This window comes from Hylaeus anthracinus, unplaced genomic scaffold (genome assembly GCF_026225885.1).
Source record: "Hylaeus anthracinus isolate JK02 unplaced genomic scaffold, UHH_iyHylAnth1.0_haploid 0, whole genome shotgun sequence".
Classification (NCBI taxonomy): Eukaryota; Metazoa; Arthropoda; class Insecta; order Hymenoptera; family Colletidae; genus Hylaeus; species Hylaeus anthracinus.
The window spans coordinates 19,774,432-19,790,024 of NW_026533254.1; the positions used below are offsets into that span (position 1 = coordinate 19,774,432).

The window sequence follows — 15,593 nt, forward strand, 5'->3', positions numbered from 1 at the left end:
CACCTCGTAAAATACCGTATCGATATCGAGGGTACGTACGAATATGACTCTCTAATACTTTTAACATTTATTTAAAGGTTAACTTCGATACTATGCCATATAGGAAGAACCGTCTCGAAAGACCACCAACTCTGAAGAATTTAATACGACTTAGGAATGATCTCGAAATACAGGAACAAAATATGCTATTACTAAGACACCCTTATCTCACATCTGAACAATCCAATCAGCACATGAAAGAATTCAAACAAGAAAAATTTATCAAAGTATGGCAAGGCTGGCAAGAAGAAAGAAATATAAGATTTAATAAACGGATTACTATCGCAGATCGATTGAATCATTTAATAGTACAGGAAGTATGGGATTAATGTATATCTTAATAGTTGTATTTTAGCTTATCATGTCGACAAAAGAATAATACCACTGCAGAAACTCTTCTACCTTTCTACGTATCACCTATAACATCCTTCTAAGTAAAACTCCCTATTTTATTTTCAAACTCAAACTTTATTTCTATGTCAACAGAAGTGCATTTCAGCATCATGTTAAAATATACGACAAGAATTAACAGTTATTTTTTTTAAACATAAATATTAACCTGTGGTAGCTTGTATTTATAGATCTACGATAGATACATTTTGAAATCGTTCGACCAAGTCTTTAGGTTTCGTTCTCATCCAACCAAACGGATTTTTATCAACCATTTCGTCCGTTAATGAATTTCCTTCGTATAGGAAATTTGCAAAATCCGACACGACAGGATCAGCTCCAACGCTACTCATCGCAATAATTTTACCATCTTTGATATAATATGCAAAGAATTCCAAATTCTCCAAAGAACCATAAATTCTTATTTTATCTGGTTTTCCATACCCTGAATACATGTGAATTATAATACAAGTTGTTTAGCGTATATACTAATTACAAGTCAGAAAAATGATAAATATACCTGTGTATCGATAACTTTTTCCAAATAATGTTGTCCAGAAATATGGAACGCTATTTAATTCTGTGCTTTTTGCGCATATATTTAATGCTGCTATTTTTCCATGATAATGCGCTAAGGAATAATGACCTATCGCCGCTGAAGTGCTATCGGAATCGAATAATGGTGCGTACGCTATGTCACCACCGGCGTACACATTTTCTACATTTGTTTTCAAGTGCTAAAATTATGCACGAAACATTATCATTTTCTAAAATCAATATTTCAAACGTTTATCGTCCTTTCTCAAAATGGCATACCTTATTCACTATCACGCTGCCGTCTTGTAACATTTCGATTGAAGAATCTTTTATCCAATCTGTATAAAATGTAGAACCAATTCCAATAATAGCTATATCAGCAGGAAGTACCGTACCATCGGTAAGTATAACTGTACCGACGGTATCTTCCTTGTCTTCCTTCGCAACGAATTGCGTAATATTATTTTTAAATATAAATTTGATACCTTGAATAAAATATTTTTTTTATTTTCTTTATTTAATGAGACAAAAATCGTATCGCGAAATGAAATAGTACCTTTCGCTTCGAATTCTTCTCTAACTCTATTACCAATTGCTGTTCCAAAAACCGATTGTAGAGGTATCGTTCCTCTTCCTACGATGGTAACGGATGCACACTTACTAACACAATAAGCAGCTGCTTCCATACCAATGAAGCCTAAGCCAAGTATTACGATATGTTTTTTATCTGACAATTTGGAATGTATAGCATGAGAATCGGTATAATTTCTCAGCACATGGATATTAGACAGATTAATGCCAGGTATGTCAGGCATTCTAGGCTTGCTTCCCGTACAGATGAATAAATAATTGTAAGTTAAGATTTCATTATTACTCAATGTGACAACATTCTCGCTCGTATTTAGACCTATAATGAATCGTAAGTAAAGTATAATTCGACTACAGGAAAACAAGTTACAGAGAACATTATTACCTGTAGCTTCTAAACCGAGCTTCACTTGAATACTGTGATCGTCGTAAAATGATTGCGGTCTCAAGGCTGCTTGCTCTATATCAAAGTCTAAAACCTTAGACACTTTTACCCTATCGTATGGAACTGTGTTTTCCTTACAAACCATAACAATATTTCCAGTAAAACCTTCTTGTCGCAAACTTTCAGCACATGTTGCGGCAGCTGGTCCCCCTCCAACTATTACAACAGTAGTTTTATTGTTGGTATCCAATTTAGACATTTTTTTTACACGTCTGTTCAGATCTAAATCTTTACGGTTTGCTTTCACCCGTACAAGCCCTGTATCATCCACCTTTACCTATAAAGTCAAATTACATGTGCTGTAATAATACAATATTTATATAATGTTCCATATCGATGCAATTATTTATTATAATACTTTATAACATGGCAAAGAATCTAAGCCTGGATAATCTTCTATGTCTCCTGTTTTAATGTTAAAGCATGCACCATGCCATGGACATCTTATTCTTCCATCTCCCAATGCTCCTGTATGAAGCAAAGCTCCGTAATGTGTACATTTTGTACCGATAGCGTGTAACTCTCCTTTTTGTTTGATTAACAAAATTTTTGTTCCAGCATCTCCAAGCGGTAATAGTTTCATTTCATTTTCTTTGATATCAGTTTCTTTGCACACCACATCTTCGATGTAATCATGTTTTTCTGGTTTACCTAAATTAATATGTCATCCAGATTACAGATAGAGCGAAATACATACCTATTCTTTATATTTGAATATTTTTAAATTGTATAAAAATCACGATTCGTTTGCATACGAACATAGAGACGGTAAGTACTTGGATTTAAAAATGTGAAATATTGTATATCAAGGTAAACAATAATCGTCGATCTACGAATGGACGATTGGACAATCATTAACTTACAACTACAGCAACATTTTGAACTATTACGCGACGACCTAATTTCTTCTTTTGGTTTATTACACTCACTGCAAATATGAATCTTCTTTTCAGACTTTAATTCTGTCATTTTCGCTTTGTGTATCTTTAAACGAGCATAAGAAAGTGTATTACACGCTAAACGCGTGAAACGTTTCACAGTATACAAACACATAAGTGCTGTCAAAGTATTTTCCTATTATAATAAAACATTATTCATAATACTAAATTACTCGTAATGTAAAGAATTCGTGAGATTAACATTAGATTTGCATGAAGAATAATTTATTGCTTGAAAAATATCAGTAGTAAAACTATTGTTCGGTATTGGATATTTAAATGTATGCACGAAGAATGTACGTCTAGTCCTGCGCGCGTAACTTTATTCTAATCGAAGATTTGCATTTCACTACAGAATTTCACATATTTGTTTAATCAGCTCGGTAAACAGAGATCATCTGTAAGGGAAGAGAAAGATAACGTTGTACAGAAAATAATTCACGTATCACGTGATGTTGTCAATTAATCATTCATCAAATAACATACGAATCTATTAGAAGAAGCAATCATCGTATGCGAACGAAAGATCGATACAACTTTATATGTCTCTATACGTAATATATATGTATATACTAGTTTAAATATTGATTCTATTACATTGATTTTAATACTGTATGTAATACTAAAATTTTATTCAATTTTATTGAAATAAAGCTTTCTAGACTGCTAGACTTGTATATATACGGTATATCATGCATGATTGTGAGGACATATGAACGTTACTCATATCTCGTATTTACCATAAATTTGTATTATCGTATGTATATTTAATTGCGGAATATGTATAGTCTTTTCCTTAAATATAGTTCGCACCTGTTTTCGGCAATTTGCCAGGTGTGATCCTAGAACTTCCTGGAAAAAGTCCTTTACAATTGTTGGCACCCATTTCTTCTATAATATATAATGTCACTCGCGAATGATATTCACTCACAAGTGTTAACTTTAAGTAAGCGTTTAGAAGTAAACTGTCTATCTTAATTTGTTATAATACACGGATACTTGTATTTGTATCGAATCCATAAAGATTGTTTCGACTGGGACGATTGACCTTGGATCACTTGTTGCGAAGCATTTAGATAAACTTTCACCTTATCGTAGAACAATCGACCATCATACCTTTTTATCAATATACTTTAGTAAAAAATTACGCTTACGTTACCTGAGTAACGGAAAATATTTTTAATCTGAACGTTTTTTTATAAATTATTTATCAAATATAACGTAGGCTGATACACATAATCATTTCCCGAAATATAATAGTGTGCGGTGACAGCTATTTAATTTCAGTTAGAATGGAAGACAATGATTTTACCATCACCAATTCTATGTATATCTAAATTACGATAGTTTAGAAATAATGAAACAGACATTAATTTATTTCAACAATTTATTGTGTTGTATTATACGATTAAAATTTGTTTGTTTGCAGCGAGACACAAAAATCGTTGTTTTCTATTTTTTTCTTAGTTTGACAAACCATGTCAAGTGCAACTTGTTGCAGCAATTCCAGCAGTTAGTGATAATTGTAACTAGAACTACTAACTAGTCATAGCTATCAACCACACTGTTAGGGCGATGTTAGAATCGATTTCATACTTGTGCCGATGGCTTTAATTTTTTCTCTAAAGTGCATCTAGATAATATCACAGCCTACTAGCGCCGCGTGGATTTATGTCTCCAACTAAAAACGTAGTTCCACTTCCTCTTGGTCCTCCTGGCAGAGCATTGTAGACTGTAGTGTTGATCGCGAGTTCATGGTTGGACTGTCACGGTAGTATGCAGTATGATCTGTATGACATATAATCGGTTGTCGTCATGCATTTTCGAAATGTAAACAATAGTAAATAATTTTACGTCTTTAAAGCTATGTATAGGTATATGTCTCATCGTTCGATTAATCATCATATACGTAATAACGCCAGAATATATCGACATTCGTGATCATGAGTTAACTTCAAGTAATTAATGTCAAAAGTTATAGAATGGATATTACGGATAATGCTGATGGATATTTAGATCCACGCATACAGGTAATATTTTTTAATGACACTTTTCATATTTGTTATATTTGAAAGTCAGCATGGTAAGAAATGCGTAGATCTAATAGGTTATAGACGTAAATAATTATACTTATTGAACGCGATTGTGATGCCTAACACAGCCTGGTACCATGTTCCACTTTGCTTTCACTTCTTTTCTTCCGTAAATTTCCACATTGTAGAGATGATACATAAACAACTTGACAAATCAAGAATGTAAAAGTAATTCAACACGTAAATTAAATTTTCCTTTTGAACGAAAATTCGGAATTGTCAAGTACAATGCATCTAACTTTATAAACAAAGTCTACAATCATTATGTCACCATTCTTTTGTTTCATTTGTATTCGACAGTTTTAATTATATCGATATATATGTAAAACTTTTATCATTTTATGTTTCCTTACAAAAACTTTATAATGAATCTGTTATTTTCAGATAGAGTTGGAGAACTTGAATGATGCAACAGATGATATTAACAAACTTGAAACTGAATTAGATGTAAGTTCACGGTAGTTACTATTGTATGTTTTTACATTTCAAAGTGTTACAAAATTAATACGATATAAATTATTTATTATTTAGGAAGCTCACACCGCTTTCAGACAATTATTGTCTGAGACTACAAAACGATTAAAAGAAATTTTAAATAAAGTAGGAAATAGTTGTGTTGATAAAGCAAGATGTTATTATGAGGCACTTGAAGTCACACGTCAAGCTCAGGTGAAAAAAAATATTTTAGAAATTTGTCAGACCTTGGAAAACAATTATATATAATTTTTTGTATAGGTACAATGTCAACAACAAGCTCAATTATTTCAAAGAGCAAGTGAAATCCATGCTGCAGCAAAAGAAACTGTAGCTGTAGCAGAAAGTCGATTTATGTCTCATCAGCATGAATGGAACTTTGATCAGGCATGGCAGGATATGTTAAATCATGCAACCATTAAAGTAAGCTACTAACAAAATAAGTTATGATATTTTTATTAGGAAGTAAGTAAAAAACTTAATTTGAATACTTTTAATATAAATATATTTAATATATTCTCATTCAGGTTATGGATGCAGAAAATCAGAAAACAGAATGCGGCCGAGAACATTATAGAAGAGCAGTGCTATTCCATGACGCTAAGAAGAAGTTATTAGAATTAGAAGAAAAGCATCGTCGTTCTATAATAAAAGCGCGACCATATTTCGAAGTTAAAGCTCAATGTGATCAAATGTTAGCAACGCAAAAAGAGAGGGTTGAATGTTTACAAAAAGCAATACAAGATGCAAAAACTAATTACGCAACGAGTCTCCGTAGATTAGAAGAAATTAGTAATCAAATACATCAACAACGCCGAGATTACGGTAACATTATCGATCAATATTTGCAAATTGAATAATAGTTTATAATTATATTCTTAATTGTTAATTAAAAATAATTTATGCTACATAAATTATACTTTTCTGCTTTTAGATTTCATAGCCAACGGACCTCGAGAACCAGGTGTTGGTGCGGAACTAGTTAGTCCACAGAAAACTTCAAATTATGACACAGAATTGAATCAATTAAATAGCAGTAGGGTAAAAGACATTACAAAAAATCAACATAATGAATACGATAGAATTCAAGAGTATAATGTTAGTAAAATATTTGATAATTTCTATATGGATAATAATATTATTAAAGTTAACACTTTAACTATTGAATATTTATGATGTTACAGAATACATGTCAATTACAAGAAGATAGCGAACACCTTGGGAAAAGGTCAGTTGATGGAAGTGAAACAACATCTTCTCAATGGGAGTTAGAAATGCAAGTTAACATAAAAGGTCTGAATAATGTATCTCTTGAAAATTCTGTGCATAATCATGACAGTACGAGCGAAAATATATCCAATTTACAATTTTATGACGAGGAAGATATTAAATCAAACAATTTCACGTCAGACTTAAGATGTAATTTTTTGCAAAGTAAACAATTTTCTATGCATGATTTAAATCAGGATCACAAATTGTTGGAGAATTTTCATACTTCCGAGAATCCAGTAGCAAATATGTCGTTAATGACACGCGTTGAAGGATCAGATATGACAAAGGATAAATTTGGTGATTCAGTAGTATTAAATAAAAGTAACTTATCAAAATCTTTAGCCAATAGTCCTAAAAAACCGAGAGAATTGAATTTACCATTGACGCCTGCTAATAATGTAAAAAGTACGATAAAATATGTGCCAACCAAAATTTCCAAATTTTGCTTTAGTTATAGGTCTCAAAGCAATAGCGATATTAATTTGTCTTTCACTAGTGATATCAATTCTATAGAAAAATATCAAAGTTTGGATGATATTTTAGACAATAAGACTGATAATCTTGAATTTGATAAACAAGTCATGAATTCGAAGTATTACAATGAAATATATACAATGAATAAAACTTATAACAATGGCCTAAATGTCACGCGAAACGTTCATTCACCACGGTGGCATACTCGTAGCAAAATATACTCTCGATCGAAGAAAGAAATAGTACCGGTAGAAAAATCATTTAGCTCTAATTCCACATATTGTTTATCTAATGGTGCCAGTTCATCGGTACAATTAAAACATGCAGTGAGTTTATTAAGTGAAAACTCTTCGAATAGAGAGATAACCGATGATTCTAATAAATTTTCTGCTCTTAAGAAACTAACGAAAATGCCATCGAATGTTAAAGAACTACCGTTGCTATCGTTGCTTGAGAAAAGACATTTGTCAGCGGATAGTAAAGGCAAAAGCTGTAGCATGATTAATTTAGATGACAAGCGAAATTTTATGTTATTAAACGACACATATTTCAATAACACAAGACCTGTAAGTACAGAACAACTAGAAAACTTGAAAGATAATTTATTTCTAAGGACTTCAAGATAAGGAATAAAGATTACAATCATATAAAAAAGATGTGATAAATTATACAATAAACCTAATATGAAAGTTTTTAACAAATTTAAACGTTATTCTGTGGACGGACATTATTTATTTTTAATTTTGCAAACAAGGTTAGTGTTATTTTTTTTATTCAAACTAAATACTACTGACTTCGTACACGTTTTTATTGATGACACGAAATAAATCAATCAAAAAATAGAATTGTTTCATAGTCACGTTATAACAGCATATGCAATTTATGTTTGTCTTGAAAGTAGTTGCGCTAATAATTTTCAGTTAATTTGCATACAAAAAAATGATAAGATGTCGAAATTTTGCATGCTTAGAATCATACTTTACAAGTACTTTATTTCAAACCAAACTCATTAACTATATACTGTTGTTGCCAATCGTATATTCTCATTATAGAAATCTTTATATTATGTATAAAATACACTTTTAATAAGGCCTATTCAATTTATAAAACTTCTTTTATCAAACTCTATTACAAGAGTACTTTGTTACGAACAAACTATTTGTACAAGTATCATTTTTTACTAATTAGTGCCACTATATTATAGTTTAAATGGTAATATAAAAAGTGATCTGTATGTTAAAACATTTTACACAATTTTTGGAATCTCTTTTTACAGTGGTGTAATTTTCTAAATATTTCTTTTATTATCATGTTACAAATTTAATTTAACAAACATTTCATATTAGTAAACATTTATTTTCCTGGAGTACTTTATTTATCAGACTAGTCACTTCATGAACAAATTCTTTAAAGTTAATTTTAAAGTTTCAATGAAATTGGTGTCTCGAAAACTGGATAAAGATGCTTTTTGTAATTATATGTTTGAGTACAAAAATATATATGATTGTATATATACTAAGCGTGATTATTTTAGTAACAATGATTTTGTAAATACTAATTTTCATATTACATACAATATTATGTTAATGTTGTAGATTATTATTGGGAGTTATAATTTATAAGAATTAGTCTTAGTTAACAATATATTTTATTATAATTATTTCAGAAACAAAATATAAAACACATGTAAAAATCTGTTGCTGCCTTTTCCTATGATTAATTCTTCTTGACAAATCTTAGAACTTATGCTTCATTGTTAAGTTGCTCCCGAGATTTATCAACAGAGTATTTTTCTTTAGAGGGATGCCAAAGAATTATGAATTAAACGAATATAAAGAACGAATAAGTACAAACATGTACTCGCTTTAATTTACTGATTTAATTAACTTATCAGGAGAATGATCTGCTTTATCTAACGAGTATTCTACGTTACTAACAAAACAATTTATCTAACGTGTATTCTAAATTACCAGCAGAGTAATTTGTCAAACAGCATCTCTTATTTTATGTTCTAAATTATTTTATATTTCGTATTAACGAAATACAATTACGAGCAAATTATAATTTATGAACAAATTTGTGTTAATATACAAAGTGTTAGCCCTGTGCGACTGAAAGTTAACGTGCGTAATGTGTTAAAATTGCCCTGACAATGAACGCGGAATAGATGCGCTTCTATCGATGTGGGTATTAAGCATGTAGGCTATTTTGACGGGAAGATCACGTGATTAAATACTCAGCCGTCGCCACCACCGTCACCACTGCTGTCGTCGCCCGACCAGACGGACACTATGTTACAATCCATAGATACGCAGCTCAACCATTCCACATCTTTCGGAAGAGAGCGCGGTATAGCGTGAGATCTGTAATGTGCGCGCGTATATATGTGTTTTATACGTTTGTATAGGTACATTTACAGATGTGCGTGTGTATATGTACAAATATGTGTTGAGATACACTAGTTTGATAGATACAAGAATACGATAGAGGCAAAGCTGCTAAGGTAGGAGACATAGAAGCGCGGTAGGAGGCCAAGCGTTATACTGTCTCTGTAGACGAGGCGGCGTTAAAAAGGGGTATAGTGAGCTGAAGTTCGATCGACGACGTGATACTTGTGAAAGAGATCTGAAACGGATTGAATTTACGGTAATTGTTTGTCATCTGAGCAGCATGAGCGCGCGAGACGGATCCATGCATAGGCATACATGTACGAAACTGTATAAAATTAAAAATACAGCGCTCTGTATGTTCACAGAGTACACGATACGCGGCCTGTTTAAGGGTCCTGTGGCATCCTCTCGTGTTTACATATGCGTATGCTCGTAGTGTGCGTCGTGCATGTGCGAAAAATAGCAAGGCGGAGTATTTGCACCGGAAAAAAAGATACCGATGGAGAGAGCGGTGGGAGGGAAGGAGAATAGCACGCATGCAATCGACGAAACGTCTCTTGCCCATGAAAAAATGCCAGTGCACGCACTAGTGTTCAGTTTATGTTAATATGTACCGACGAATGACCGTGCGTAAATAATTAACTCGGGTCCACGTTGTTTGGAAACGACACCGCGCGATACCCATGAAAAATATGCGTATCTTTACGCGTGGTTGTTCGTTTCTCGGGCCGTGCGCGATCGATACGTCACTTGGTTGCGATGTACTAAGTCGATCCGTTGTCCGACGATGCCACTGCTGGTGACGGCCACGACGATGATAATATTCATCGGTCGAACGTATCATCGATCTCATAATTGTTGTAACGGAATAGTGTAACCGCATTATTTATTTGTTTTCGTTATCGTCATTGCGAACGACGTCGACGACGACACTGGTGTCCCGTGTGTCGGTGGTGTTGGGTGGTAGTGAGCAGCAGTGAGCGGTAGTGACAGTGGCGACGACGACGACGACCACAACGACGACGACGACGACGACGCTGGCGGTGATTGTGACGGCGGCGGCGACAGTGGTGGTAGAAATAGCGGTGGCGGTGGCGGTCGAATGGCGGTCGCAGTGGCGATCGTGATAGCGACGGCAGCGACGGTAGTAACGATAATATCGAAAGTAACGACGATAGTGATAACCAAGTCCGCGAAACAATGGATATGCATTACCCGATGGAATTTATCGTATTAAAATAACATGATAAATGAAAAAATATGCAAACGAAATCAGCCAGAGGTAGAAAAAGAAGAGCCTAGCTGCGAATAATCGCGTTTCTTGGGTGTTCTCGCGGCCGAATTCGCGAGCAAATCGAGCAAACGAACGTTGAATTGACAAGAAGGAACACGTTCGTCTATAGATTCGTTTACAGCGGCGATACATCGCTTATTTTTAGTATATCTGTGGATACGCTCGTTTCAGACAAGTTCGAATTATCATGTGCATGGAAGCGAGATTGCGATGGACAATAGACTGTGGATAGTAGATAATCGGATCCTTGCGTTCAACATAATATTACGACGAGGGGGACAGACTTAGAGAAAGACACATGAACGGGTTAAGCTTGTGCTCGTCTCGCGTGCCAAACGAGAAGCGACGGGATGTAACAGTGCATCGTATGAGATGAACACTTGGCATTGTTGTTCTCTAACGATATCTTTCTCCCGTAATCGTACGCGCGAATTATATCTGTAACATGTCGAATTAAGTGCTACGAAGTGAAAACGTGTAGGTTTTGTATATTATAGGTGTAAGTACGCCTATATCGTACGAAATAGCGTGGTATGTCACGAGCTGTCTCGAAGATTTTCTACAACGAATTATTTCGTTATCTTCTTGGATCATTGTATATACGTTACGAATAATGGAGACGCTATTGCCAGGCAATACAAACAGTCAATCGTACAGTCCGCAGCTCAAGACCGTTCTAAAGACATATCAGCTATCCGCTGTGAAAAGCTTACAGGGACCGAGTTCGGCCCTGCTTGGTATGGACTGTAAGAGCCTACTACAGGAACAGGCACCTTGTTACTCCCCTTCGAATCGATTGAGTAATTGTGTCATTGATTCAATATCGGAGCTGGTCTCTTCTAAGGATATTGAAAAAGATAATAACCCATCGGTAACACCTATAGTTCAGAGCAAAGTACGCAGGACGGATCAACCACTGGAAGATTCGGACGAGGATCCTCAATTGGAGCGCTCGAAAAACGTTTGCGAAAAGAGAGAATTGGAATTTCAAATACCTATCTTAACTGCACCCGACCAAAGTTGCTCCGAAAGATGCGAGACAATTTTAGAGGGTGAACGAATATCCTGTTTTGTTGTAGGAGGCGAAAGAAGGTTATGTTTACCACAAATTTTGAATACAGTCTTACAAGAATTTTCCCTTCAGCAGATTAATCAAGTTTGCGACGAGTTACAAATTTATTGCTCACGATGCACACGAGATCAGCTGGAAGAACTTAAACATTCTGGAATTCTGCCACGTAACGCTCCTTCCTGTGGCCTTATCACTCAAACGGATGCTGAGAGACTTGTCAGTGCTTTGCTATTACGAACGGAATCGTGCGAACCTCCTCGTATCGGTCAAAATCAAGATAGCGTTGAAAAGAAAATTTCGCCTAAAATTGATAACGACGAAGAATCGTTCGTCAAATTTAGAGTGTATCACGAGTGTTTTGGGAAATGTAAAGGCATTTTTGACACGAGTTTGTTCGAGTCCGATGATTCAGTGTGTATAGAGTGTATCGAATGTGGCTGCCAATTCTCACCTCAACGATTCGTTAGACACGCTCATAGATCTCTGGAAAATCGTACCTGTCATTGGGGCTTTGATTCTGCAAACTGGCGATCGTATCTGTTACTTTCACGGGAACAAGAACATTATAATAAATCGCTCGCTGTATTTAGAGAGTTAAAAGAGAAACATCATACACTCAACTCCAAACGAAAATCAGAGGTATTGTATGTTTAATTATGTTTGAAAAGTTTTCAATTAATATTGCAATCATACAACTTTGAATGTATACCAAAAGATAAGTAGCAAAACAGATAATAGAGAATAAACACTTTTTCAGTTGCGGCTGGACTCTGAGAAACTGGCTAAACGTATTAGAAAAGATGTAGGAAGAGATGAGTGCCCAGGAATGTACAATGGAAATGGTTTAGGCATGTATCATCCTGTATCTCAGGTAACCAATGCAACCGATCCATATCTACAAATGCAATGGGCCGTTTTTGAATTAGCAGCTAGAGGAGCATCAGCTTTTAGACCTTGGAATACCACGAGTACTTGCAAACATAAAGATAAGTAAGTATGGTATTGAGCAGACATATTTAGAGATGTATACATATAATGTTTTATAATGAATATGTAATTTTCTGTAAACAGTTCGTCATTGGTACCTGCATACCTTAGCCGAGGTCCACCTGTACTGCAACATCCAGAATGTGTGGTTCCCCTTTCTGAGTGCAAACATTTTGAACCACATTTTCAACCAAATGTAGCCTTAGCACCTATACCTGCACCATCAGTGCCTGTAGTACTTCCACCATCTGCTCATCATCAGCGGCGACATCATCACGAACATAAACGTTATAATCATCATTTATCGAGTCCTCATGAAAAAAAAGAAGCTCCATTAGATAATGTTAAACTTGAGAAAACATCTCCTAATTCTGGATCTAGTATTGGCACTTATTCTTCGTTCTCATCGTACGCACCTGGAAGCAATAAGAAAGAATTGCAGCAGAGGAGTAAAAATGAAGTAGGCGAAGAAGAAGAAAGTAGTGCTGCGGTAACATCTTCCACGGTAAGCATAGATCCACCTTCGACAGAGACTGGAACTTTGCTTGAAAGTGACTCCGATTCAGAAGGAACCACAGCGATAGATTTAGAAGAAAGACTATTGGCATTGGAAGTACCACAAGATGTCTTAGAGCTTGTACGGCGTATAGTTTCGGAAAATACACAATTACGACGTCATCGACGTTCAGACGCACGTGAAATATCACGATTGCGTAATCAATTGCAAATGCAGCATCCACAATCATCTAATGGTGGTGATAAGAAAGAGGAACCAGCAAATGCGAGTGCAGCAGATAGTACGGAAGGTAGCGAAGAGGTCGAAGCTACGTTACCTTCGAATAATAAAGAGTCTGAATCTGTTGTTCTGGCAGTTAGTAAAGAATAAAATCAGTGATTAGAGTTTTTTAAATTATTTAATATAAAACTGCTCAGCAATTTTTTGCAATGCTTATCTTTTGGCCAGATAGGCGTGCATAAAATTTAGTATTAGCTATAATAATAATGGTAAAATTCTAAAGGAGTAAAAAACTGTTTAGGTTATGTGATACATAGGAAGCCTTTAACGTTATAACAGTTAATTTAACATTTTTATTGTAATCAAACTTCATTGTGTCGATTTTAATTGAAATCGAATGTAAATATTGTAATATACGAAAAAGCAAAATAAGTTAACCAGAATTTATCATGCCATTTAGTAGTTATATTTAACGATCATTAAATAAGTTTCTTACGCATATTAAATATGCATACACCACAAAGATTTTTATGGTCAGTTGTTTAATTGAAAAATTGAACAGTGATCAGAAAATAAGAGATTAGATTGCTTTCCATTTACTTTTTATAGTCATGAATGCATAATGTAAATACATTCAAGTATCATAGATGTATGTTTATATTAATAACATTATCATGCAAAATATTGCTAAAGTACAAACAACCTTTAGGTGCTATATTGTTACATTAGGAATGTTCTAAGCATAAATCTAGGTGTATTTCAACAGTTCGTACTATATTATAATATTAAACACCTTGATTATTTTTTATTTTTATTATCTTTATAGCATCAAATGTGAATGACATTTTTTTTCTTGCTAATAAACTCATTTCGAGTGATTATACGCAGGTAATATAAGTTAATTATTTAAACGTCAGAAAATCGTAACATTATTATTGTACAAGTGATATTACAGGGAAACGATAAAAATTTAATTTATATACGAAATTACTAATTTTTTATATGTTGAATAATTCCTACATTATTTTATGGCAGCAGATCTGGGAAAAATACATTCTTTAACGACGAATACAAATTTTAGATTCATCTGTAAACTAACATTTACGAGGTGTCCTCGTCTGCTTGGATTTCGATTTAAAAATATCCATTAACGGATTATTATTTACGAACGAAACGTGAACGTAACTTGTTTACGAATAAATCTTATATTTTTGTTTATTAATCGGAAGTAATATTTGCCCAAATCTGTATAGCAGTTAACTAATTCCAATTTCTAAAAGGTAGATTTGTTTGTATTGTGGACAGTTGAATTAAGAATAGAATGAATGTTATTTTATTAAAAACACACGGGTTCGTGATATGTGTACTTTTATTTTGTATTTCTCTCGCAATATTGTATATTATCTCAAGGTATCTTATTAATAATTTGTCATTTTTAGCAAAAAATACTGCAGTATGTAAACTTGCTATAGGAAATTGTTACGTAGAATTATTATACTTTTGGTATTAATATTTATTTGAGACATTGTATTTACATATCATTTTAATTATATTAAAAATTTGGAAGATATTCAACCCTATGGGTCGTGAAACTTTTATTGTGATTTATTAGAAATATTTTTTCGTGATCAAAAAATTACGTTTTATGAAGGATAAAGTAATCGGTACTTGTAGGGTATTATGGAACAAAATTATAAGCACAATTCTGCCTTCTACTATATTTTGCCCTATTTTCTGCTCATTATTATGGTGTGTACATGCAATAATAGAAAAAATACATTTTTTTAATATTTATGCAAAAGCAACACTGATTTAGAGATATACCTAGATACACATTAAATGTCTAAGAGTAAGAAAACGTAAA

At 33.7% G+C, this 15,593-nt stretch overlaps 3 protein-coding genes across 7 annotated transcripts; 2 read left to right on the plus strand and 1 right to left on the minus strand.

Moving 5' to 3' along the window:
• Window positions 1–486: 486 nt before the first annotated feature.
• On the minus strand, window positions 487–10,538 carry LOC128896304 (apoptosis-inducing factor 3). Of its 5 annotated transcripts, XM_054159591.1 has the most exons (10): window positions 10,255–10,530; window positions 9,487–9,613; window positions 3,751–4,725; window positions 2,863–3,335; window positions 2,358–2,650; window positions 1,940–2,276; window positions 1,523–1,873; window positions 1,246–1,451; window positions 950–1,166; window positions 487–874 (listed from the first exon to the last, which is right to left on the minus strand). In XM_054159591.1, the coding sequence occupies exons 4-10, from the start codon at window positions 3,050–3,052 to the stop codon at window positions 615–617; spliced, it is 1,854 nt and encodes a 617-aa protein (XP_054015566.1). In that variant the 5' UTR covers window positions 3,053–3,335; window positions 3,751–4,725; window positions 9,487–9,613; window positions 10,255–10,530; the 3' UTR covers window positions 487–614. The 5 variants fall into 5 exon arrangements, with proteins under 5 accessions (XP_054015566.1, XP_054015567.1, XP_054015565.1 ...); XM_054159592.1 differs by lacking the exon at window positions 9,487–9,613 and having other exon boundaries at window positions 10,391–10,538; XM_054159590.1 differs by lacking the exon at window positions 9,487–9,613.
• Window positions 4,724–9,479, plus strand: LOC128896302 (uncharacterized). The gene is made up of 7 exons (XM_054159587.1): window positions 4,724–4,967; window positions 5,415–5,477; window positions 5,562–5,699; window positions 5,766–5,927; window positions 6,032–6,329; window positions 6,439–6,602; window positions 6,689–9,479. Exons 1-7 carry the CDS (start codon window positions 4,920–4,922, stop codon window positions 7,874–7,876), a joined length of 2,061 nt encoding a protein of 686 aa, XP_054015562.1. The 5' UTR covers window positions 4,724–4,919; the 3' UTR covers window positions 7,877–9,479.
• Window positions 10,539–10,734: 196 nt separating the features above from the next.
• On the plus strand, window positions 10,735–14,808 carry LOC128896301 (ski oncogene). The gene is made up of 3 exons (XM_054159586.1): window positions 10,735–12,645; window positions 12,764–12,996; window positions 13,078–14,808. Exons 1-3 carry the CDS (start codon window positions 11,548–11,550, stop codon window positions 13,877–13,879), a joined length of 2,133 nt encoding a protein of 710 aa, XP_054015561.1. The 5' UTR covers window positions 10,735–11,547; the 3' UTR covers window positions 13,880–14,808.
• Window positions 14,809–15,593: the final 785 nt, after the last annotated feature.

Coding starts and splice junctions, on each gene's coding strand:
- LOC128896301 (XM_054159586.1), top strand. CDS start 11,548: ATGGAGACGCTATTGCCAGGCAATACAAACAGTCAATCGTACAGTCCG. Junction 12,646..12,763: donor ACTCCAAACGAAAATCAGAG/GTATTGTATGTT, acceptor ACACTTTTTCAG/TTGCGGCTGGACTCTGAGAA. Junction 12,997..13,077: donor ACTTGCAAACATAAAGATAA/GTAAGTATGGTA, acceptor TTCTGTAAACAG/TTCGTCATTGGTACCTGCAT.
- LOC128896302 (XM_054159587.1), top strand. CDS start 4,920: ATGGATATTACGGATAATGCTGATGGATATTTAGATCCACGCATACAG. Junction 4,968..5,414: donor ATTTAGATCCACGCATACAG/GTAATATTTTTT, acceptor TGTTATTTTCAG/ATAGAGTTGGAGAACTTGAA. Junction 5,478..5,561: donor AACTTGAAACTGAATTAGAT/GTAAGTTCACGG, acceptor TTTATTATTTAG/GAAGCTCACACCGCTTTCAG.
- LOC128896304 (XM_054159592.1), bottom strand. CDS start 3,052: ATGTGTTTGTATACTGTGAAACGTTTCACGCGTTTAGCGTGTAATACA. Junction 1,874..1,939: donor GCTCGGTTTAGAAGCTACAG/GTAATAATGTTC, acceptor GATTCATTATAG/GTCTAAATACGAGCGAGAAT. Junction 1,452..1,522: donor AGAAGAATTCGAAGCGAAAG/GTACTATTTCAT, acceptor ATTTTATTCAAG/GTATCAAATTTATATTTAAA.